The 26,067-nt window shown below is 44.7% G+C and overlaps 1 protein-coding gene across 2 annotated transcripts in view; it reads left to right on the top strand.

The window, feature by feature from the left end:
- The window catches only part of LOC147417494 (SET domain-containing protein), a 150,565-nt gene that overhangs the window by 26,948 nt on the left and 97,550 nt on the right, over positions 1–26,067 (top strand). For both annotated transcript variants that reach the window (XM_086507599.1, XM_086507598.1), the window contains exon 2: positions 11,705–11,798. In XM_086507599.1, coding sequence (XP_086363725.1) covers positions 11,705–11,798 — 94 coding nt within the window. The remainder of the gene's footprint in view (positions 1–11,704; positions 11,799–26,067) is intronic.

Consider the following 26,067-nt stretch of genomic DNA (forward strand, 5'->3'; position numbering starts at 1 on the left):
TGTCTCGGAAACCGTTGGTTCTGGCTATTTCCGCGATACATCATAGGAGCTTCGAGGATATGGTCGATCAATATGCCACAGATACAGATTTTACAGATATTTTCACACGGCTACGGGATGGGGAGACATTAGCTGGATACTCCCTTCGGGAAGGCTACTTGATGAAAAAGACTATGTTGTGCGTTACACAGCCATTGAGGGAGAAGGTTATGACTGAATGCCACTGTCCACCTTTTACGGGTCACCGCGGCATTGCTACCACCATGAAAGGGGTAGAGAGATATTTCTTTTGGCCGAGACTCAAGGAAGATGTGGAAGAGTTTGTGCGCAGTTTCTTGGTATGCCAGAAGGTCAAGTTTGACAGGCATAAAGCACAGGGATTGTTACAGCCTTTACCCATACCCACCCGCCCCTGGGAAAGTATAGCGATGGATTTCATTTTTGATCTCCTGAGAACACAGAGTGGTCACGATGGTATCTGGATTGTTATTGACAGATTTAGCAAACAGGCTCATTTCATTCCAGTGAAGAAAACAGTCAAGCCGGATCACTTAGCGAGACTATTTGTGGCCCAGATTTTTAGATTACATGGCATGCATGCTTGAGACAATTGTCTCCGACAGAGACCCCAGATTTACGAGTTTGTTTTGGAAGGCAATTTGGGAGAACATTGGCACGCGGTTGCAGTTCTCGTCATCGTTCCACCTGCAGACTGACGGGCAATCCGAGATTGCCAATTCAGTGGTTCTAGATTTATTGAAGTCTTATATCTCAGATCAAAAGACTCAATGGGAAAGATATTTACCTTTGGTGGAATTTGCCTACAATAACACGATACACTCGTCGACGGGGAAGGCGCCATTTGAGATTGTTGAAGGTGCTGCGAAGGTTCCACCCTTCCTGAGCACGAAAGATAAGATCTTTGAAGCGGATGAATATACGCGAGATCTGGATACGGCTTTTGCCAAGGTTCGCGAGACTTTGCAGAAGTCTCAAGAACGACAGAAAAAGGCAGCGGATCGCCATCGTCGCGACATGAAATTGAAGGAGGATGATTGGGTGCTCTTACGTTTTGAGAAGGCACGCATACGAAAGAAAAAGGGAAAGGAGAGGCTTTTTCCAAAGCTTAGTATGCGATACTACGGCCCTTTTCATATTACTGAAAAGATAAATGAAGTCTCCTTCCGATTGAAATTGCCAGATACTTGGAGGATTCACAATGCATTTCATGTGAGTCTCTTGAAACCTTTTAAAGGTGATGTGCCTGATGATGGGGAGCCTGATGAGCAACCCGAAGTGGAAGAAAACGAGGAGATCCTTGTTCCTGAACAGATTTTGGCACATAAGGATACGAAGAATAAGGGTAAAGTCCGAAGGTGGTTCTTGGTTAAGTTCAAGAATTATCTTGCACTTGATGCGAAGTGGATGGAGGAGGAGGACCTAGCAGATACTCCTTAGATTGTGAAACTTTACCTCGATGCTTTTGGTTTAGCATAGTCTACTCCAAATGAAACCCATAATTCAGCTTGGCCGGAGATCTGGTGCAGTGGGATGCACAAGAGGGGAGTCACTCCACTCCTTTGTCAATAGATGCCTTGATTTAGATACTAGAGTCACTGATGTCTCTTTGAGCTTCAGGGATACTGAGAGCTGACAATATTGTGCTGTATGACTTTATGAAATGGAATTCCTGATAATGATAATGATTTGTTCTTGACTTCTTGTGAGTGCAGGAACTGATAGCCGAAATGACTGCAGCATTTTGGTCTGATTGATCTCGAATAGACATGGTTGCAATAGGGGTTAGTCAATCGGACATCGTTGAGGTCCCGATTGGACCTAGATGTGATTGCTAGCTACATTGCCGATAAATTATGGTCTAAGATCCGAATGAATGTTGAATGTCATGTGATGTCCTGTGATGTCGTGTGATGTGACTGTCGATTTTGTACATGTGCTAGATGTGTGTTCCTAGTACGTAGGTACTAACAGTCAGTGTCTGCTAAGACGGTTTGTGGCTTTTGTCGGTTTTGCAGGTGTAATCGTGGTCGATTACAATGCTTTCAAGAGGGGGGTATGTCACAAAGTGATGACGTGGCGGACAACAGAAACCCTAAAATTCCTGCAAACCCTAATTTTTGCCAAAACCCTAATTTCCGGAAATCGCGGAGGTTGAAAAAAAAAAAGAATTTCGCTTTTGAAGAGAATGCTTTTTTTAAAACCAAAAAAAAAGGAGAACTTGAGAGAGAAGAGCTTTTGAACTCTTATGCTTTTTATTTTAAAAGCTTTTGGGGCTCTGCTTTTGGGCATCCCTTGTACTTTTAAATATGTGGAGAGGGCTTCATTTCTCAGAGCATCTGGACGCAGAGTCTGAGAGTGAAACCTTAGCCACTCTCTTGTACTTTGATATGATTAATATAAAAAGAAATACCGAGAGGGGCGCCAGTCTTTGGGGCCAATATCTCTAGGCACGGAACTCCGCCGGGCCAATGCAAATCTATTGTGATCTGTGAATTGTTTTGAAGTCGTTATTTGGTGCTGTCGCGGTTGATTCTTGACTTGGAGTGTCCAAGTCTGTTACAACCTCGGCAGTTTGTAGCGTTTTTCAGCAAGGAATAGATCTACAAGTGCAGCGTTTTCAGCAGGTGCAAATCTGCCCGGAAACGCAGCCTCACAGGTACAGAACATCAGCGTTTTCATCTTCAGCAGTAACCCCGACAAGAGCCATCATTTTCAGCCATAAGCACAGCAGTCAAGCAATCCATTTCAGCCCCGAAGACAGTCCACGAATTTCAGCCAAAGAAGATCACAGATTCAGCCATCGAGTCGTCGTCGTCATCGGCATAGTCCCATTGCATCAGTCCATTGCATACGCATTGTACACCTTTGTGCAATCAAAGTAGACCACTCTCGCCGATGAGAGTGGGGCCTTCGGAGGAGGGTTTTACAACCTCTCGGGTGTCGTATCTCTTCTCTCTCCTTCTCTCAGTCCCATTCACTTGCACGCACAATATCCACTCACTTTGTTCGTGATCATAGCACTCTCCATAAGACGGAAAGCTCTCTCTTTCCCTAAGAACTAAAAGGAACCTTGAGCAATAAAGCTCACTAATCTTGAGAAAATACAACATTCATTCCGCTGCACCTAACACGTCTACGACTTGAAAGGGATCTTCTTCTTTGTCAGATCATGGAGTGATCTTGCTACACTAACAAACCCTTGTATAATATGAACATAATCTGAGAAATCTATGTACATCATGTACAATAGCGGGAGTCCATGGCCATTGCTTCAATCTCTTTCTTTCTTTTCATTCAGATGAAATTTGCAGCCTCTAGAAGGGTCCGCATGTTATCATCTAACTCGATAATGAACTTCTAAATATCCTTGCCGGATCCATACTCACTTGGTTGCAAGAGACTATATGGACCAAATAATGAATTTCAATGAGGAAGAACTCATTTTCCTTTGCATTGATATGCAAATCATGCTTACGATATTCTCGAAACACTGTATCCCTTCCGATGTTCATTTTTTGATCTGAGAGAAGACTAATGTGACATCAAAGAATACCCTTGTAAAAGCTAGATATGGACTAAAGATACGATCCATCATTGGGTTGAATGTGGTTGGAGCATTAGTTAAGCCGAAAGGCATGACCAAAAATTGATATAGTCTGAAGGTTGTGCGGAAAGCAGTCTTATGCACACCTTTTGGAGGTATGCCTATGTGATGATTCCCACTCTTTAAGTCTATGCGACTAAAGAGACTTGCACCTTGTAGCTTATCAAATATATCATCGATTCAAGGAATTAGAAATTGGTTCTTGATCGTGATCTTGTTTAGAGAGCGGTAATCTATGCACATATGAAATGTGTCATCTTTCTTCTACACCAGTAGAACCGGAGAGCAGTACGAAGAAGTACTCGGTCTTACTAGACTTTTCTCTAGAAGCTCATTAACTTACTAAAAAATTTATTCTTGTTGAGTCAAGCTCACCCTATACAAAGGTAGATTTGGAGGTGAATTGCCACGTACTAGATCAATACGATGATCTTCTGGATGTTTCGGACGGAGCCTGTCAGGCAGTGACTTAGGGTCCTGCACATGCTGAGGATATTGTTCATATTATCGAGGATTTTCAGATCCTTTGGTGCGTTTAGCTTGAAAACAATCTTTATACATTTGAATAAATTTAAAACGACTCTTATCAAGACTCAAAAGTGAACTCTCTTTAGACTTATCTCTCTCTTTAAGTGGAAACTCACTTCTTTATTTCCTTCTTAACATAAATATGGCTTACAATAGAGGACAACCAATCCCCAACATTAGCAAAAATATTTATCTTCTTGCCCTCTATATTTAAAGTTAGGCACTTGTTAGCATAATTAAGGATAGGCATGGATCCGAAATGCCATGGCATACCCAAGATAATGTCACATCCTTCTATGGGTGCCATAAGAAACGATACTCTGTCTTTTTACTCATCAATCTGAAGATTGAGCTGGCCTTGCACAGAAGTTGCATTGGTAGTCAACCCCTTGAAAACAAATCTTGAAGTAATCGGAGTGCCCAACTGATCGGGTGAAAGGCATAGGCGCTTTGCGGTGTCAAGAGGGATAAAATTATCTGTAGATTCAGGGTCGTAGAGGATCCATACTTGCTGGTTGTTTAAAGATCCCCAACCCTTGCGAAGCTGTTGCTTACCCTGCTCCGATTTGGTGTTGCGTTGAACATGAGGAATAGAGTTGAAACTAGGTGGAGCAGATTCCTTTTTTGCTTGGTCCTTTTTCGGAGGTCCTTGTTCTTGCTACTGTTATTGAGCATGGCAGTCAGGCTTCATGTGTCCTTTTCTCCACAGTAAAAACACCTTCCTTCTTCAAAGCTGTGCTGGTGAAAGTTATTTGATTCTCTTGTGGTGCCCCAGTTTCCTTGGAGGGATGCTTCTTGTTATTGCCTCCAACCTCTTCATATACTGCCTTTTGCCTTGCTCGATAAGTTCTTTGTTCCATCTTGCTTAAAGTCCCAGTGAAATGTAATCTTTAGCGATGACTGCTGACTCCATCATTCTCTGAAGGGTATCATGAGGATACACCTCCATGCTCTTCTGAAGTGGGGGTTGAAGGCCCGCTTCGAATTTCCTTATCTTCTCCTCATGGGAGATCTTCATGAAGGATGTAACTTTTAAGAGAACCGACCAAAACTTGTCCACATAATCGGTGACTTTCTCATGCTCCTTGTGCACAAGCCTATCCGAATGTTCTTCTCAAAATTAGAATGAAGAAATTGATCATAAAACTCAGACTTGAACCGTGTCTAGGTCCTGCTGGCTTGAGTTCCTTCAAGAATCTTTGAAAACTAGCATCTTTCTGAGATGCTTGTGGCTTGGCTTCTTGAACTCGTGTTTTTCTTTAGGGTTATGTAAAGTACTAGTAGGAGCTTTCCTCTTAGGAGGTTTAGATATTGTAGTAGTAGCAGCGATATAATTAGGTGAATATGATGGAGAAGAGATTAATATATCTTCACTATCATTAAGAAGAGAGAGGGTGATCCTTGTCCTTGCTTTTGTTTTTGGCATTTTGAGTGTCCTGCCTTTGGGATCCCTTGTGGTAGGGGCACCTCGATCCACATTTTTCTCTTGCCATTTGTTATCTTTATCGGTAGTTTCCTGATGCTCAACGACATCCTTCTCTTGGGGCCTCTTGAGGCCATCCAAAATTTTTTGAACATATGGTAGAGTAAGCAATTGTTGCAACTCTATAAGTTGAGCTCGTACTTGTCGAAGTTCCTCTTTAGCGGTTCTCCCTTGGCTCGTCATGGCTCTTCTTGCTTCTTCTCAAAATCGTCCTCCTTTGTAGAAAAAGAGAGGCGACCTTGCTTTGATACCACTGTCCCAAACGGGAGTGCACATGAATACTCAATAGACTTAAATAAATAGAATAGGGAGAAGAGAGAATAAGAAGACCGACATAGTATTGGGGACCTCATGATGGGCTAGTCCACCCTTAAAGAGTATCTTCATTTATGAGGAGAATCTTGTAGAAGCACATGAATTGGATGTGGGCCACTATTCCCACACTCTATTCCCACACTCGATGGTGCTTTCTTTCCTTTTCAAGAACTAGAGAGATGGAGCTCTCTACTCAGTGATCCTCCGGTTTGATTCTAGAGCACAACCGCTTTGCCAACCATTTCGGAGCTCATTTTCGAGATCCCTTGAGCATAGGCTGAAGCCTCCTTGCTCAGATCTCGCAGGTAGAGTACTTGCAAAACATAAACACAGTAGCTAAGTGTGTGAAACTCATGTACAAAACATCACCATGTTGCTTCCAACATGAAAGCAACCTTGGAATGCAAACTCGTAGCGAGAACTCGTTGAACCGATGCGACAAAATCTCTACGTGCTCTTGCAGCAGGGATGCCTTATAAAATTGATCCAAAACTCGGGCACCAATGGTGCGTTTATAGGCAGATAGAACTGACATGAATAGAGAGAGGGATAGATTGCTTTTTGCCAAGAAAAGGTGCGCCAACTTTTCTAGTCCTAGTTTTGGTTGTGAGTTGTCACAAGTTGTGACGTCGCAACAGACGGTTAGATTTATTAAAACCTTATTCTCCCAACTTAAAGATGTGGCTGAGGGGCCTATAACCCTTTTAAAAAAAAACCTATGCAAAGTGATGACGTGACATGTGTACACGTGTACGGCTAGGCCCGCGAAATGTGGAGGCTGCTGACATGGCATGTGTACGGATTTCTACAAAACTCGAAGCTGCCAGATAATGCCAACTCTTGGGGGAAAGTGCTTTTGGAGGCAAAGCTTTTCACCGTGTGCGCTCTTAAGCCAAGGGCCTTCAAATAGATTGCTAGGGCTTCTCTCTTTGGCAGATTAGCTTGGGAGTCCTGTAGAGAGAGGATCCTCAGTCATTGTACTTTGTGAATCATCAATAAGAAATAAATACTGAAAGGGGTGCCAGTCTTTAGGGCCGGTGCATCTGGAAGGAGAATTCTGCCGCTTTGTGTCGACTCTCTCTTTTCAAGTTAAGTTGTTTGCAATTTTCTGATGTGTGTTGCTGTAGATTTCTCACTTAGAGTGTCCAAGCCTGCTACAATGGTATTAGAGCTTAGACGATTCTTGAGAATCCGATCTCTTTTCCTGTAGCACTTTCCCAACGCATACTGACACTTTGCAAAACCTGGCGAGAATCTGCAGCATGCTGAATTCTCTGTTTTCTGCCCTGAAAATGCGCCAAATCACCTCTACAACGGTCCCCTCGCGTCCTCGGACCTCCTGGGGGTATAAGGGACCGTTTAGGGCCGAAACCCTAAACCTGCAAAAATACACAGCAGGCTGTAATTCCCTGTTTTGGGCTCCGTTTCGCGAGCCGGTCGCATCCGTAGCAAGTCCTCGAGCTCCCGCACTTGTAGGGCTACTTGCCCTTTGAATCGGACGAGATTTCTCACGTGAAACCTCTCCGAATTCACCTGTACCTGCAAGGGATTAGCAACTAGCTAATCCAGTACCTGTGCAAGAGGCTCTTGCCTCGGCAATCGCGCATGAACCCACACAACTGTACATAGGTCAAATGAAAAGCCCTCTTGTGGGGCATCACATACCTGCACGCGGGGGAGAGAGAGAGCAGTGTGTAGTGTGTAGGTCATCACTCCTAGCACCACACTGTACATAGAGTGGAAAGCAAGCACTCCATAGCTCTTAACCTGTGACAGAAGGTTGCAAAATGAGCCTCCCAGCTATAAATTCGGCGCTGCCTTCTCTTGCATGAGGAAACTCCATAGAAATGTTGCACCTGGCGCGTTTAATAAGCAATTTCCTGTTTCGGGGTTGCTGCCTAAAAATCTCCGACTAGTTGCCCAATTGACTTGTGGCAGAGTTGTAAAATGTGCCCCTTGTCATTCCAGAGGTAATGATGCGAACAGATTTCATGGCCCAAAATAGCAGTTTCCTAATTTTTAGGAGATCCTTCCGTTGGGCTCCCACTTGTCTTTTGACCATCTTTCCCCATTGGGACCTCAATGTGGCCCAACTGTCGGGTACTTTCCTTTGGTGACCCCACCTTGGCTTTATGCCTTTATTGAGTTTACTTCCTAGTATCCACCAACTTGCTAAGTGCGATGGGGGAACCTACATGATCTTGAACTGAGCCTAGACATCCTCTTACTATACGAATTCAAGTGCTGACAAACTTCTCGTCTGCGGGTGAAACTACCATTCACATTGGCCATACAATGTCCGACCATTTGCAACTTCAAAAAGAGGGTCTCAAAAATAAAACAAAAATCATTGGAAAGAAACCAACAACTAAGGTTAGCAGTTGCCACGTCCTCGTGACATAGTTAACAGTTGCCACTTCCTCGTGACAGAATCCGATAGAGAGGAAAGTGTTATACTAACTACTCGTCCTCAGGGAGATGAAGAGCACTCCAATCCTGGCGGAGGGAGCAAAGAAAAACAACAGAGATTCCAATGGGAGCCGACCTCCTTTCGAGGAATTGGGAGAGGATCATGGCCCGTTCTTGACAGCATGGAGTATCGTGCCAAACGGATGATCAAGTACTCTTAAGGACCCGAAAGACGCAAAGTATCTAAAGAATCACCGCTTGATGAGGTTCACAAGAAAAGACAAAGAAAAGCAAGGAAAGTAGATCACAGAATAAGTCTAGAAAGCACTGCAAGCATTCTAGCAGTTCAAAGGAGGACACTTTATCTTCTAATAGTTTGGATACTGATTCCGTGCATTTGGGGTTATCTATGGAAAGCAACGGAACCCATGATGCTCTTAGCTCAATATGATTATCGAGAAAAAGAGTAAGAAGACCAAGAAGTTCAAGGATAGGGGTCAAGCAGCTAAGTTTGACACTTTTTCAGGCTTCAAGGATACCCATCGAGCCCTTGCATACATACAACAGTTTGATATTGCTTTTTCTGGAGGTCATTTCTTGGAATCCTCCAAGGTACGAAAGGCGGCGTCTTTTCGTAAGGGTAATGCACATACATGGTGGTCCACCTTGCTGTTGCACAGAAAAGCACCTTAGTCTTGGGTCAAATTCAAAAGAATCTTCACTTCAGCATGGTTAATAGTTTCAACATGGTTAATAGAGGAGTATGAAGAGGATGTCATCACGGCTTGGCATCATTTGAGGATGATTAAGGAAGACATTTTGGTTGCTTATTTGTCAGAGGTTTTGGGATACGTATTGCCAGTAGCTTCTTTTTGGTAGATTACCTATAAGGAGCAGGTAGAGCGGTTTTGTTGTGGTCTTCCAAAAGACGTCCGACGGTATTGCCTGAAGCAAAAGTCACAAACCATTCAAAGGCTTATGGCACATGCCAAGGGAGGCTTTCGTATGCATTTAGGCTCTTGGACAAGCCAATGTCCGCCTCAATAGGGAAGGATTCTTCCGATGACAAAAAGAAGGAGAGTAAGCAACAAAAGAAGAAATCCACCGGCAAGAAATTATTGGTAGAGCAATGTGCATAGTTCTATAAAGAGGGAAAGTGTTACGGTTGTGGGGAACAAGGGCACATCCTTGCAAAGTGATCGAAGAAAGCACCTAAGGAGCAAGCTGAGGACAAACTGGAAACTTCGAAATCGGTGGAGGAGCGCGCAAAGAATGGAAAGAGAGAGGCAGGAATGGTTCTGGATTTTGTGAGAGTGATATCTTAGAGCAGAAGGGCGAGAAAACTGAGCTTTGCAGAGTGGGGCAAAGTATGAGACCAAGAAGTCCATATATTCTTCATGGAGGAGCCAAGGCCAACTTCATCACCCGAATTGGCAGCTCGACTTGGAATAACACCCGAAGAAATGGGACCACAAATGGATGCAGTTTTAGCGGCAGCGGGGCGTGGTGTCTCCATTACACATGTCATAGGCAAACTTCAGTTGCATTGTCAGGGGTATCTAGGGCATGAGGACTTCTATATTATGCCTTTGGAGAGGTGTGATGTACTCTTGGGGATCCCTTGGTACCACAAGAAACGTGTTGTGGTTGATTATTGGGCTAGAAAGGCCACATTGAAGAATGAGAAAGGCAAAGAAATCATTCTTGATGTAAAATTAAAGGGCGAATCCATCCCACCCGTAACGGCTTCGGCCATTTTTAAAGTGATGAAATCCAGTCTTTTCGTTTACTCGATCTTTTTGAGAGACTTAGACGAACATAGCAAGTCAAATTTGTTAGAATCAAAACAAGAACAACATGAATTTTTGCAAGCTCAAACTGACTGTTTCTCTGAGGGTTTGCTTGGAGAACTACCTCCTGAGAGAACGGAAGACTATACGATTGATTTGATACGTGGTCTTACCGGCCACCTTACAGAGCAAGGCCTAGAATGAGGAAATAATGAATCAAGTCAAGGAACTTCTCGAAAAGGGACTAATTCAACCTAGTACATCGCCTTTTGTTCACCGGTGCTTCTCGTTTTAAAGAAAGATGGATCTTGGAGAACGTGCATTAACTACAGAACTCTCAATAAAATCACCATCAAGAACAGGTTTCCAATACCTAAGATTGATAAAATACTTGACAGACTATAGGGTTCTTCATGTTTTATTAGATTTGATTTGAAAAGTGGCTATCATCAGATCAGGATCGCTCTTGGAGATGTAAACAAGATCGAGTTCAGGACATCCTTCGGATTGTACGAGTATTTGGTGATGCCTTTTCTTCCCACAAATGCTCTTGCAACATTCAATAGGATGATGGACCGGATTTTTAGGGAGTACAGGCCATTTGTAAGCACCTTCTTTGACGATATCATCGTATTCTTCAAGAATGAACAAGATCACAGAAAACAGTCCATTATCAAAGAAAATTAGGACTTCTTGAACTTGTACTTTGCCCCACGCTTTGCAGAGCTCCGTACTCTCATGATTTCCAGGCGTTCCCATGAAATTTGGTACAAGTCTTGCCTTCATCATCCTCTTCAAGCTTTTCCTCTTTTTTAGAACAATTTGCTAGAATTTGCCCCATTTCATCACACCCATAGCACTTTCCTTGCTTGTAGTATTCCGCCTTTTGCTTGACGGATATCTAAGGGGTTGTGGATTTCTTTTTCTATACAAACTTCTTGGATTTCTTCTTCCCTTTTGAAGAGTCTTTCTCTGCAACTTTGGGCACTGGGGAATAGCTGTCCAGACTCCAAAGTATGATCCATAAGCTGTATGATCTGCATACGATGTAGAGTAGGGAAAAGATAGAGAGATATGAGGGTGCCTCTTGACAAACAAGAGCCTTATGAATGGCAGAATTAGTGATCTGCAGAACCTCACATCAAGGCCAAGTCTTTTGTTTGAGGTTGTGTTTTTAATGTAATCAATTTTTGATAGCTTTAAGAACATGGCGTAATAGGCTTTTGTGGAAATTTTTCAAGGAATCAGGTATTTTTGTAATTCACGACAATGACAAATTAAGATCATGTAGGATAGATGTAAAACGGATTTCTGCTCGTAATTTCTTCCGCTGTCAGTATAATCTGTCTTGCTGTTGTATAGCTTAATTTGTCTACTTAAATGAGTAATATAGAAAGGAAATTAAGCAAGAGCAACAACAAGATGCCTGGTTTTACTAGTAATAGACTCCTCTTATTTGGATGTTTGGATGACTTGCATTGTTTGTTACTCCTGGAATAGTCTTCCTTACAAAGTAACTGAATGTTTTGCGACGTAAATCATGTGATGTTGCAGGCTAATGGGGTACAGCTACAAGTTTCTACAATCAAGCATTCAGAGAAAAAAGAAACTGGTCTTGGTGTCTTTGCTGCATGCGATATACTGGAAGGTTTGTTTCATGATGCCATGCCCTGTCTATAAATTCTGGTTACCCAACCTGATCTTATCATGTGTACTCATCGTAGCCTGATTTCAGATCTAAGTATCCTACTTCTTTACTGAAATTACAGGCTACATTACCATAGATGTCGCAGCAAGTTACCACAGTACTCATTGATTGACGAAATAATGTTATGTCCTTGCGCAGTAATGTTACCAATCACACTTATTCTTCATGCTGCCTCAAATCGCACTTATCCTCCATGCTCATCTTGGCCCGATTATAGACCTACATATCTTGATTCTTTGCTGAAAGTGCAGAGGCTACATTACCATGCTGCAGCAACCTACCACAGAACAGGTTGATTGATATGAACGAATACCTGTCAAAACAATAATGTAGACATGAAAAGGTCATCCATTATAATGTGCAAAAAGGCCAAATGACGGTGTGTGACCTCTGAGACTAGGACTACATAGTCACTTAGTGATCCTAATGGTTCCCTAAAGCTGGATGCAGGGTTTTTAGTGGAAACCGAAGAGTAGTCTTCTGATAGCTAGTCTTGTCAATCTGTCTGTGTTTGAATGGTAAGTTTTGAGTCCATTGGAAGCACAGTTGTGTGCTGCTCCAAGGAGAGGTTATTGTGACATTCCTCGATTTTGAGAAGGCTTACGACAGAGTTGAGTGGGATTCCCTCAAGGGCACTCTGCGCAGGATGGGGTTTTCAGATGCTTGGATCAGAGGAGTGTCAGCTCTCTACAGATGTGCGCACAGTCAGGTGTCCTTGGCAAGGGGAAGAGTGGAACGCTTCATGCTCAGTCGTTTGGTTAGACAGGGTTGCTCTCTTGCCCCCTTCCTCTTTGTCTTCTATGCTGAGGCGATGAGCAGATTTTCGACTTCACAGGAGGTTGGTTGGCGTGGTTTAAAGCTCCCTATTAGGGGAGAGGAGCTGCTTGACACTGAGTTTGCTGACGACTAAGGCATCTACTTGGAGGGCCATGAGGCCAATCTGCACAAGGGTGAGCAGGCTCTTGAGGTGTTTTGTTGTGCATCAGGAGCACTAGTCAACTGGAGGAAGACTGTGGCTTTCTGGGTTGGCAGTGCTCGTATGCCCGATTGGTCGCCAGGAGAGGGCTTCAGGAACATCCCCCCAGGGACTTCTGTACGATATCTGGGCTGTCAGGTTGGCTCGGATTTGTCTCCAGAGTAGTAGATTGCTCCCCTCCTCCTCTCCATTAGGAGGAAACTGCTTCATTGGAGTTTGGCACGGGTCTCTTTGGCTGGCAGAGTTGGTAGTGGCCAACCAGGTGCTGTTGGCTATTATGTGGTACATCACGTCTTGTTGGATCTTTTCGAGCTCCTGCATCAGCCAGTTGAAGAGGCTGATCAGGAATTTTTTGTGGTCAGGGCGCAACAACCAGTCAGCCCGGGCCAAAGTGTCATGGAAGGTCATCACCTTACCATGTTTTCAAGGAGGGCTGGGGATCATTGACCCAGCACGATAGAGCAGAGCCCTCATTGGGAAGCTTGTGGTCAGAGGACTTCTTCTAGGGGAGGAGCGCTAGAAGGAGCTGTTGCTACATCGGATTCGTGCTTGAGTCCCTCATATGGGCGGCCCTTGGAGCCCGTCCATCAGGTTGATTTTTACAGAGATGCGCCGAGTTGGGGTGAGCAGGAGATGGGAAGACCGCGTTGCTGCGAGCCCGCTTAGGTCCTGGGAGTTGCGGAGTGGCTTGGAGTACCATCAGCCCACTTGCATGGAGGAGCGCTTGAGGAAGCCTCTTATTTGGAACCCCATGGTTAGCACACAAAGAGGCCACTTGGTTGGTAGTAGGCCTCGTGTTTCTTGGGTCCCATGGTAGAGGATCCAGCCCACACTCTCGGAGATTGGCTACAAATTTCAGGCCTTCCCGAGGAGATTCAGAACATCCAGTTACGAGGCATGAGGGGGGTGCAAAGCATGTGTCAGGATAGTACAGAGGCTATACCAGCTGAGTGGCATACCCCTCTTGAGGCAGCAGCTCCCAGATGCCTGGGGGCCTTCATGCGTCTGGAGGGTCTCATTGCAGTTAGGGCTTCTCGGAGTCGGTACCCCACTTGTTTTTCAAGGTTCAGGGAGAGGGTTGTCTTCACACAGTCTCAGTAGAGGGACCACAACTTGCAGAGTGCTGTTTACAAAGGAACCAAGTTGTGGGCATCTGTGGGAGGACTTGTGTCATAGATCCTAACCCAGCAGATCTTGAGTCAGGACACTGGTGGCTTTGGGCTTGGGAGAGCCGCCCTCTGGTACGAGTGCAGTGAGACCCGGGAGAGTGGTTTTGGTGGGATCCTTTCTCTTCTGACAATCACCTAGGATCTCCTTTTTTCCAATACACAGCTCGCTTGGGGCGACACGTACTGGTAGCAGGGAGCAAGGCTCTTGGTAGGAGGAGGGTCTCACAGTCGAGTTCTTGTCAGCCTTCTGGGAGCGGTTGTAGGACAGCAGGTAGCCGAGGAGAGTTACTATGTTTCAGTAACTAGTTGCGCACAGGGCTGCAACAGTTGGGAGTTCGTTTGTACACAACGGCTTCTCGACAACTTGTGCAGCCTGTGGCCATCCTTTGGAGAGTCAGCGTCAGTGTTTGTGGGACTGCCCCATGGCACAACCATTGTAACAGGGAATGGGGGGAACACAGCCCAAACGTTCCGAAATGGCGTTCCGGACGAGTCCCGTTCCCGAAACGGAGATGGGAACGGAACGCCGTTCCGGAACGGGGTGTAACCGGAACGGTGTTCCGGAATGGGTGTAACCGGAACGGCGAAACACGGGGCGGAACGGCCAAAAGTGGGCTTTTGGGGGCAGATTTAGGGCTGTTTGGGGAACATATTTGGTGCAGTTTGAGGGCAGGTTAGGGGGCAGTTTTGGGGTTGTTTAGGAGTTTATTTGAGACTAAGATGAATGGAGGTGATTCAATCCTTACTTTAGGTGGACCGTTCCAGCCCCGTTCCCGTTCCGGCCCCCCCTCCTCCTCCTCCCTGTTCCCGTCCCGTTCCGGACCCTCCCATTCCCGTTCCCCATTCCCGTTCTGGGTAACTATGGGCACAACAAGTTTGGCTTTGGGTTCTTCAGGCTGATGCCAACTGTTTCCACAGCCTGACAGTACCCTTGGGGTGTTGTAGCTTGGGCTACATTTTGAGTTGGCTTCCACGTGCAGGATGATAGTGATTCAGGGGGATCGACCTACACTTCAGCTTGCCACAGAGCTCATCCCCCAAGAGTGGTGCAGTGATAGAGAATGGTGTTGGGAGCTTGTCTGCAGCGTGACACTTTGGTTTATCTGGCGGGCCCGCTGCTTTTGCATCTTCTTGGCTCGCCCTGTCCCACCGAGATAGAGACTGTTTGTGACATTTAGTTGGAGCTGATTCATACACTCAGGGATCATTTTGAGAGACTTCAGGGCAGCTCCGACATGTGGGAGTGCCGAGAGGCTTTCTTGCGACTTTGGCGGCCATCTTCACCATGGTTCAAGGCACGCCTAGATGGCACTACTGGTCACTGGTGTGGCTCTTTCCTCCTCCCATCTCGTGATCTAGCCCTCATTGTACATACTTTTTCCATGTTTCTGATGTAGCCCTCTCTTGCAGAGGTGGTTTGTAGCCTTTGGGCAGTTATTATTAACTAATGGAAGGATCCTTTTCTTGCAAAAAAAAGGTTGTGTGCTGCTAGCTTTGGGACAGAGTTCTCATGGATCTCTCAATAGGCATTCCTTGGGTGTCTGGCTCCAGTTGTTGCATAGTGCTAGGCTTTATTATGGCGGAGTCTGCCCTTCGTCCCCATAGCTGTCTCCTGAAGTAGAAAAACCTACCTTTGTATTAATTATGCCCACATATGTGTGTGCATAAGCACAAGTCCTTGTGTGTGGGTAGAGCATGATCCCCCTTGCTACATTTTCTCGTATTATTGCATTCGTTCTAGCGCCCCCATTTTTTAAACTACTCGCCCTCTTTAAATTTGTAACCTTATATAAGTCTACAAATTTCGTCGTTAATTCTATCGCCATGGCTGCTGCATTTGTAGTCTCTACAGTGAGTTTTTTAGAGAGAAAAAATGAAATGCTATATTAATGTTTTCAAAAGGCCAAAATGACTTATGAGACCAAAAAGTTACATCCATGTGTGACTCTGGTACAATGTGTGGGGAACACAAAAGTAAAAGTAAATGAGGGTACCTAGAGTGGGTAGGTATGTAAGCCTACCCTACATCCTCATTATCATCATCATCAATAGCATATAATACATCATCTTAAAACATATGGGGAGGGGTACAATCACATGAGGGCTAATGAGGTCTACAATGGTGATAATCCCATGAACTCTCTCATGGGTCTTTGCAGTATGGCCTCAATGTCCTCCGTAGTTGGCTCTTTGGGGGGGCGTGCCACGTGGTCAATGTCACTCAATGATGCTCTGTAGCCTCTGATGTAGACCTCATCTACGATGTGAAGATCCTTGCATCGTGAGCGGCCAAGGTGTGTGTGGAGAGAGAGAGAGAGAGAGAGAGAGAGAGAGAGAGAGAGAGAGAGAGAAAGAGAGAGAGATGAAATGTTATATCAATGTCTTCAAAAGGACAAAATGACCTATGAGACCAAAGAGTTACAACATGGTGAATCTAATACAATGTCTGAGTACCAAAAATAAAAAGGTACTGAAAAAAGGTTACGCTAGAATCCTAAACTGCTAGGTGTGAACTAAGTAGCTAACTAGAAATGTGTAGGATATGAGTAGGGGGTGGATGTAGTGAATGAGGGCTAATACAACACAATGTGGGTGTGTCGGGATATAATGAGTAGGAGCTGATACAAAATGGGCAGGGTGTACAATTCTCAAAAAATCTGAATCACGGGAGGTCCATTATCGGTCATTGGCAGATCTCATCAATCTCCTCCATGGTTAGTAATTTGACGGGGCGTCGTGCATGTCTGGCCAATTGATCCGAATTCTTTGATGTAGCCTCCGTCGATACTGTGTAGTCCTCCGCAGTGTAGGCATCTTGATCTCTTTAGCTCGATCACTCAATTGATTAGCCTGCCTCTGGTGTAAGGAGAATGTGAGCTGTATTGTGGTAGCTGCTCCTCCTATTGCCTAGTGTCCGTGTAACAAACTTGGACACCCCAAGTCAAGATTCTGCCGCGACACAACAGAGATTCACTTCAAATTAATTCATAGTTCACAAGAAGGTTGACACGGCCGGGCGTAGTTCTGTGCCAAGAGATATTGGCCGCAAAGACTGGCGCCCCTTTCGGTATTTATTTTTATATTAATCTTTGAGCAAAGTACAATTGAGCCTGTGGGTGCTCGCTCTCAGACTCTGCGTCCAGATGCTTTGAGAAGTGAGCCCTTAAGGCCACTTATAAACATTACAAGGGATGCTAAAAGCAGAGCCCCAAAAGCTTCAACTCAAAAGCAATGAGCTCCAAAAGCTGCCAACGCTAAAAACTGCCAAAAAGCTGTTAGTGTAATTTGCAAAAAATCCATACGCCCTGTCGGCGCAAAAAGCGGCACGTCTGTACAGTTAGCGTAAAAAGCAGACGTTTGTACGCTGCTGCCACGTCAGCCTGTCGGTGCATTTCCCGACGTCCGTACTTGCGGCCATGTCAGTAGCAGGCGCGTGTGTTCGTGTCCGAGGGTCTGCCATGTCACCAGTTTGTGAAATACCCCCCTCTTGAAAGAATTGTAATTGTCCTCTATTACGTCTGCAAAATAGAGAGGCCTTAAACTGTCTTAGTAGACACTGACTATCAGTGCGTCGACTAGACACGACACATATAGCACTTGCACTAAACGACAGTCACATCACAGGACATCACTTGACAAATCACAAACAAATTCATTCCAAATCTTAGACCATGACCATCGACAACTTATTTAGTAATCGCATCTAGATCCATTCCAGACCTCACGGATGTGTGATTAACTAATCCTTATTGCAATCATGTCTATAGAGATTTATGAGATCGAAATGCTGCAGTCATTTCGTCTTTCAGTCCCTGCACTCAAAGAAGTCAAGTACAAATCAATCATATTCATTTTCCGGAATTCTGTCATAAAGTCATACAACAGAATACTAGTAACTACTCAGCCCATTAGTATCCCTGAAACCCAAAGGGGACATCAGTGACCTTATTCAAAATTGGGATAATCCGTTGACAAAGGAGTGGAGTGACTCCTTTCTTGTGCAAACTCGCTATACTAGATTCATCCTCGCTGAATCCAGGGTTCTATTAAAGTAGACTATGCTAAACCGAATGCTTTAAGGTAAAGTTCCAAAATCTGAGGAGTATCTGCCTGGTCCTCGTCCTCCATCCACTTCGCATCCAAAGCAAGATAGTTTTTGAATTTAGCCAAGAACCGCCTAATCGCTTTACCTTTTATCTTTCTGTCCTTTGTGTGCCAAAATCTGTCTTGGAACGAGTATCTCCTCGCTTTCCTCCACTTCAGGTTGCTCATCAGACTCCCCATCAACTGGCACATTGCCTTTAAAAGGCTTCAATAGACTCACATGAAATGCATTGTGAATTTTCCAAGTATTGGGTAGGTTGAGTCTAAAGGAGACGTCATTTATCTTTTCTTTTATCTAGAAAGGGCCGTAATACCTCATGCTGAGCTTTGGGAAAAGCCGCTCTTTCCTTTGCGTTTTCTTAGGCGTGCCTTCTCAAAACAAAAGAGCACCCAATCGTTTTCCTTCAATTTCAAATCTCATGGATGTCGATATGCTGCCCTCTTATGTCATTCTTGAGATTTCGCGAAAGCCTTCCAGACCTTGGCAAAAGCAGTGTCCAAGTCCCTCGTGTACTGGTCGGCTTCAAAAATCTTATCTTTAGTGCTAAGGAAGGGTGGAACCTTCGGAGCATCTTCAATGATCTCAAATGGCGCCGTGCTCGTCGATGAGTGGATCGTGTTATTGTAGGCAAATTCCACCTAGGGAATTTTTTTTCCCATTGAGTCTTCAAATCAGAAATTTAAGACTTCAATAAACCCAGAGCAACTGAATTTGCAATCTCAAATTGCCCATCTGCCTGCAAGTGGAATGATGACGAGAACTGCAACCGTGTGCCAATGTTCTCCCAAATAACCCTCCAAAACAAACTCGTGAATCGGGGATCTCTGTCGGAGACTATGGTCTCAGGCATGCCATGTAGTCGAAAAATCTGTGCAATGAACAGTCTTGCTAAATGATCCAACTAGACTGTTTTCTTCACTGGAATGAAGTGAGCTTGCTTGCTAAATCCGTCAATGATAGTCCAAGTGCCATCATTTCTACTCTGTGTCTTCAGGAGATAAAAAATGAAATCCAATGCAATACTTTCCCATGGGCAGGTGGGAATGGGTAAAGGCTGTAGTAATCCCTGTGCCTTATGCCTGTCAAACTTGATCTTGTGGCATACTAAAAACTGTGAACAAAGTCGTCCACATCTTTCTTGAGTCTCGGCCAAAAAAAGTAACGCTCCACACCTTTCAAGGTGGTGTCGATGCTGCGATGACCCGTAAAAGGTGGACAATGGCACTCAGTCAAAACCTTTTCCCTCAACGGCTGTGTGATGCACAACATCATTTTCTTCATCAAGTAGCCATCTCGTGTGGAATTTCCCGCTACTACCTCCCCATTCTGTATTCAAGTGAATACATCGGAAAAATCCGGATCTGTGGCGTACTAATCAACCATGTCCTCGAAGCTTCTACGATGAATCACGGAAATAGCCAAGACTAGGGGCTTTCGAGACAATGCATCTGCCACCAAGTTTTTCTGTCCCTGAACATGGACAATCTAGAAGTGAAACTATGACAAGATGTTAGCCCACCGTGTGCTTTTCCGAAAGCTGCTTCTGTGACAAGAAGTAGCGTAAACTGTGATGATCAGTGAAGACCATGAATCGGCTCCGAGTAGGTAATATCGCCACTGAGTAAGAGCATGGATCACTCTTAGAAGCTCTTTCTCATAAATTTGTCCTGTCAATTCTGGCTTTGAAAACAATCGGCTTTCATAAGCAATGACAAGGCCTTCTTGCATTAAGACCGCTCCCAGACTACGACCACAAGCATCACAATATACTTCAAATGACTTTTGCAAGTTCGGCAAAGTCAACTCTGGTCTAGTAGTCAGCTTTTCTTTAAGTGTCTGAAAGGTAGTTACCTCTGTCTGTCGCCAGGAGAAAGGGACTCCTTTCTGAGCCAATATGTGCAAAGGGGAAGCTATTTCTGCAAACTTTCGAATGAACCTCCAATAGTAAGAACACGAGCCGGTAAGCTTCTAACTTCATGAACATTCTTCAAATCTGGCCTATCACGTATAGTGTCAATCTTGGCCTGGTCCATCTGTACTCCTGCTGCTGAGACGATGTTCCCAAAAAGTGTATCTCCGGCAAGAAAAATTCACTCTTTTTGGCGTTGATAACTAATTTGTGATTCCGCAATGCCTGAAAGACCTGTAGCAGATGGTGTCGATGTTCTGCTTCATCCTTAGAGAGGACTATAATGTCATCAAAGAAAGTACCAACGAAAGATCGATACTCTTGGAAAATCCTATCTATCATTCAGTTGAAAGTCGCTGAAGCATTGGTAAGGCAGAAGGCATCACCAAAAATTCACATAAATCGAAGCTTGTCCGAAAGTCTGTCTTGTAGACATCTCCCGTAGCGATTCTGATATGATGGTATCCGCTTTCCAAATCAGTCCTGCTAAAACAAGAGGATCCCTGAAGTTGGTCAAGAATATCATCAATCCTTGGAATCGGAAATCTGTTTTTGATAGTGATTTTATTGAGAGTTTTGTAATCAATGCACATTCTCCAAGATCCGTCTTTCTTTAATACCAGCAACACCGGAGAGCAGTAGGGTGAAGTACTCGGCTGGATAAGACCCTTTTCCATGAGGTTTTTCACTTGGTTCATGATCTCTTCATTCTGGGCTCGGTTAACACGGTAAGGTGGCCGGTTCGGTGGTGTGCTTCTAGGAATCAAATCAATAGTGTGATCCTCAAGACGAGATGGGGGAAACTCGCTTGGCACGCCCTCAGAGAAACAATCAGCATATGTGTGGAGAAAATCTTGGCGTTCTTTGTCAAGCTCAGACATGTTCGTTCTGTGTTCATCATTTAACTCTTTCAAGTAGATCGAGTAAACAAAGAGACTGGATTTCATTAATTTCGAAATGGCCGAAGCCGATACAATAGGGACGGACTTGCCCTTCAGATTTACATCAAGTACAATTTTTCGGCCCTTTTCATTACTCAAAGTCACTTTCTTAGCCCAATAGTCGACCACGGCGTTGTTCTTATGGTACCAAGGGACTCCTCCATCGAAGTAAATCAGGGCTTCTTGATCTTTCACTTTGCCCTAAGCTCGACAAAGTTCTGTACTTCCATCTATCAGGCTTGGGTCAATACCCATGCAATCTGGTACCAGTCATGCTTTCATCTTACCTTTTCTGCCACGTTCCTCTGCTTCTCTCGAACTCTCTGGTCTGTCTTCAGTCTGTCCTTGCTGTGCCTTTTTGGGGCACTTTGCGGAGATGTGCCCTTGTTCCCTGCAACCAAAACACTTCCCCTCTTTGATATAGTTAGCCCTTTCTCGAAGAGTCAGTCAGGGTTGTGTATCCTTCTTTTCTTGGGAACTCTTTTTCTTTCTACTTTCATTGTTGGAGGTCTGTCTGGTTCTCTGAGTCAAGATCTCATCAGTGGGGTAAGTCAAATTTCCCGAATGTATCGAGAAACCCTGTTTCGCATGACCCATTAATTCTTGGAGAACTGGATTTTTGTTCAAGGCTGTAGTCTCGGATCTCTGTAGGGAGTCCGCAGCAAAACCGCTCAATCTGTTCCTTAAAGGTGGCCTTCTTAAATGAAGAAATTGGTAGAAAAGAGTCCCAAAACCTCTCGCAATAAGCGTACAAAGAATCTCCCTTGGTCATCCGAAGATGTTTCCAAGCGGTTCTTACATCCGTTCATACTCCCGGGGTCAGCCAAGCAGAAATAAAGAGCCTTTTGAATTTCAACCACTTGACTGGAGCTTCTTTCCTCAGAAGAAGGGTAGACCATGTTCGAGCATTTCCTTTGAGAAAATATGGAGCCCTCCTAATCTTGGAGTGCTCTGAGTAGTGTCCTCGAGAGAAGGCTATGTCAAACTGCTGGATGAAGGCCAAAGCCCTCGGAGCATCTCGGAATCTAGAAAAGGATTCAAATTTTATCGACTGTCCATCTCTTTAAATTCTTTTGCTTTCTTGCTCGTCTTCGAGGAAGTCATATTTGTTGGCTCTGTAGAAGTGCTTCTTCTTTACATAAAACATATGGTCATCGGAGTCCGAACTGTCAGAGGATGACTCCTCCGTAGAGCTATCAGAAACCGGGAGGAATCTGAGTCTTTGCCTTTTGCTTGCCCTTTCCAAAGCTTTGCTTTTTGCTTCGCTTTTTGCCCTTTCTGTCCTCCTCGCTCGAGTCCGAAGAGCTAGAAGAACTGTCAGAAGAAGAGGAAGAAGAAGAACTGGGTAGTCCTTCAAAGTGTACACGCTTCTTCTGCTTTCTTGCAGATGCAAAAGAAGATGGACGGCCCAAATAACCAAGGTAGTCAGCCCCCTTCTTGCGCTTTTTCAATTGATTTTTGGATTGATTTTTCGCATCGAAAAGTTGACCGATTCAAGTGTGAACCACCTCTTGAAGTTCTTGTTCCATAAACATCCTCGAAGAAGGAGGTTTCTTGATTGCCGGTTTGATTGGTGGTTCGTTGGCTTTCTACCACTGAGTGTGCACTTCATCGATGGATTGTCGAGACAAAAATTTTGCAAATTGAGGGTCTTTTGCAAATTTGATCATCTGCTTTGTGCACTCGTCAACCTGCTGTCGACGCTGCATCTCTTGAAGTTCATACTGAGGAGGCCGAGGTGGCCCGTACTCTTCCTCTGTTAAATTGTTAAAATCTTCTGCATGAGCATCAGCAGGTGCAGAAGAAGTTGAGTGATTCTTATCGGAATCCATAAGTGTCGCGAAATAAGGGATCGGATTTCTTGGTAGAAGAGAAATCGGCCGTGCTCTGATACCACTGTAACAAACTTGGACACCCCAAGTCAAGATTCAACAGAGATTCACTTCAAATTAATTCACAGTTCACAAGAGAATCGGCACGGCCTGGCATAGTTCCGTGCCAAAAGATATTGGCCCCAAAGACTGGCGCCCCTTTGGGTATTTATTTTTACATTAATCTTTGAGCAAAGTATAATTGATCCCGCGGATGCTCTCTCTCAGACTCTTCGTCCAGATGCTCTGAGAAGTGAGCCCCAAAGGCCACTTATAAACATTACAAGGGATGCTAAAAGCAGAGCCTTAAAAGCTTCAACTCCAAAGCAATAAGCTCCAAAAGCTGCCAGTGCTAAAATTTGGCAAAAAGCTGTCAGCGTAATTTGCGGAAAATCCGTACGCCTTGTCAGCGCAAAAAGCGGAACGTCTGTACAGTCAACGTAAAAAGCGGACATCCGTATGCTGCTGCCACGTCAGCCTGTCACAGTGCATTTTCTGGCGTCCGTACCGGCGGCCACGTCAGCATCAGGCGTGTGTGTGTGTGTCGAGGGTGTGCCACGTTATCAGTTTGTGACAGTCCGCCCTAAAGAAATTCGTGATTTGTCTCTGAGACTGACTGGCCTCTCCCCTCATCAGGCTCTCTTTGTGTCTACGTAGCACGAGTAAAAATAGTCCCAGACATCTCTGGTCCTCATACCTCATGACTCTAGAGAGTGGTCCAAAGCCCTCTTTGAACAAGCAATGAAAGCGGCCTCGTATCTCATAATAAACCGGGCAGTGGTATATGTAGTGAAACTTTGTCTCAGGCTGCATATGACAAAGGGGATATGTCCTAGCCTCTATTGGTACTCTTCTATATCTGCTAGTCTTGACCCGAAGCTGGTGTGACGATGTGCGTATCTGGCCAATGACACATCTTATCCCATGTGATAAGTGGGTGTCTATGTATGTGGGCCTCATCATAAAACCATCCTTAGTGAGCTGGAGAAGATGCTCTCTATAGAAAGCCATCTTTGTGCTCAGCTCCTGTGGGCCTCATCATAAAACCATCCTTAGTGAGCTGGAGAAGATGCTCTCTATAGAAAGCCATCTTTGTGCTCAGCTCCTGTGCCAGCTGTATCCAAGTCCTCCTGGTATCTAGCTGAGTCAGGTCCTGGTGAATGAGTCTGGTGATCTCAGACTCTGTAAGAGTGAAAGAGGCCATCCAATGAGTACTAGAAGGGGGCCAATCTGTCCATGCTAAACCCATGTAACTGAAACCATGATTTCATCTCCCCATACCAACATGTTGTATCTCCCTGCATAGCTAGTTGTCGAGAGGACTCAAGTGTTAGGTGGGCATATCTATCTCTAGGGAGGTCCCATAGGTGATGTATAAAGGAGACTGATCTGGTAAACGCCTCAACCACTAGTGGGGGGGCAGCTAGTGCTGCTCGAATAATCTCATGTGGTACTGAGGCCTTGGCTCTAATAAGCCGCGAGATCATAGACTAGAGGCCTCTCCATGCCTCTCCATGCCTCTCCATCCATCGATGCAATCCGACCTTCCATCATGGTCCAGTGAAGGCCCCATATCTGAACTCCATAAAGCAATGCAGAAGCCACCAGAGCCAGAGCTTTGTTTGAGGCTCCTGAAACTCAATCCATGAACACATCCTCTCCAATCCTCCCAATGCTGCATAGGCTCTGGTCAGTCTAGTTTCTGCTGCTCTCCTCAATGAAAATACTGGCCCACTAAAGAGCACCCCAAGGTAGGTGTAAGCATCTGTATACTCCACTGTCTCATGCTCGTATGTAAATGCGGGTGCTAATCTTTTGATCCACTAGGGGGTGGTGTTAAACACCATAACCTTGGTTACCAAGGTTGACAGACAAATCACTGTTATGGGCAAACCTATGCAGAGCATCTAGGTGATATTGCATCCCCTCGGGAGAGTCGGAGATCAACACAATATCATCAGCATATAACAATAGTGGAATCCATGTCCTTGCCAACTGTGCACGTCTATCACCATCTCTCTCAATATAGTTAGAAACCTCATCCACAGATCAGAAAAACAGTCACTAAACTCTCGCAAAAATGTTGACCTTTCTTTATCTAGCACAGATAAATTTGATTGACAGTTATCTGAAACATCATGTGCAAAAATCAAGTACGCAGAAAGATGATTCTTAATTACAAAAGTGATAGCCGAAGTAGATACAATAGGGACAAACTTCCTTTTAAGCTTTACATCAACGATGTGAGTTTGCCCCTATGCTGAAGGGTGACCTTTTTGTTGAAGACATCCAATGCTCCATGTATATGGAACATCCATGGGATTTCCAATAGCGTATTGCACCCTTCTAGTGGCATGATATAGAATTCCTTTGTATCCACATATGACTGAATATGCAGATGCAGCTTTCCAATAATAGGAGTAACACACTTTGAGTGGCCAGGACATGCCAATCCTGCCTCTACTGTGTACCCCCTCTTCAGCTCTGATGCCCAACTTGATGGCCAACTTTGGTGAGATAAAGTTTGCTTTAGCACCTGGATCAAAGAAGATAAGTGTTGTTTGGTCTCTGACTTTACCTCACGCATAAGTCATTGGCATCTGAGTTTGGCCTATCACCCACCATATTTGGCACTAACCCGGCCGTGGGTTTGGTCTTCTTTCCTTTCTTGTCCTCTTTGTCCTCCGAGTCAGCTGGCCTCTTTCTCTGTGGACAATCTGCAACAAAATGACTAGGTTGCTCGCATATAAAGCATTTGCTCTCAGTCATCAAAGCCTTCTTTTCCTCGAATGACTTGCACACAAAAGGCTTCCTTTTATCTCTCTTAGCCTGTCAATCAGATGTCTCGACTGAGTCCTTGCCTTTATCTGCCTTTTCTAACCCCTAGAGCCGCTTTCACAAAGGGCTTTTTGCTGAATTTTTCTCTTGCTGACCCCCCTTCACGTTGCCCTGAAATCCAATGTCCTCTCCGTTCAACAAGGCATGACCAGTGTTGACAACTTCCATAAGCTAAGTAAGGGTGGCCACTCTATTCTTTGTACAATAGTTTCTAAGCCCTTTAGGGAGCCCATAACAATACTTCTCAATCTGTTGTGTCAGTGGCACAAACCTATAGGAGGCTACTGAGAGCAACACTTTGCAGACCCTCGATTGTACTCCTCTAGGCTCTTGCAAGTAGCTGCAGTGAGTTGGTGCCAATCCACGACATCGGCTTTAAATTGATTTTACAGCCAGGTAG

The sequence above is a fragment of the Adiantum capillus-veneris genome, chromosome 30 (assembly GCF_014529385.1).
Source record: "Adiantum capillus-veneris isolate H3 chromosome 30, ASM1452938v2, whole genome shotgun sequence".
NCBI lineage: Eukaryota > Viridiplantae > Streptophyta > Polypodiopsida > Polypodiales > Pteridaceae > Adiantum > Adiantum capillus-veneris.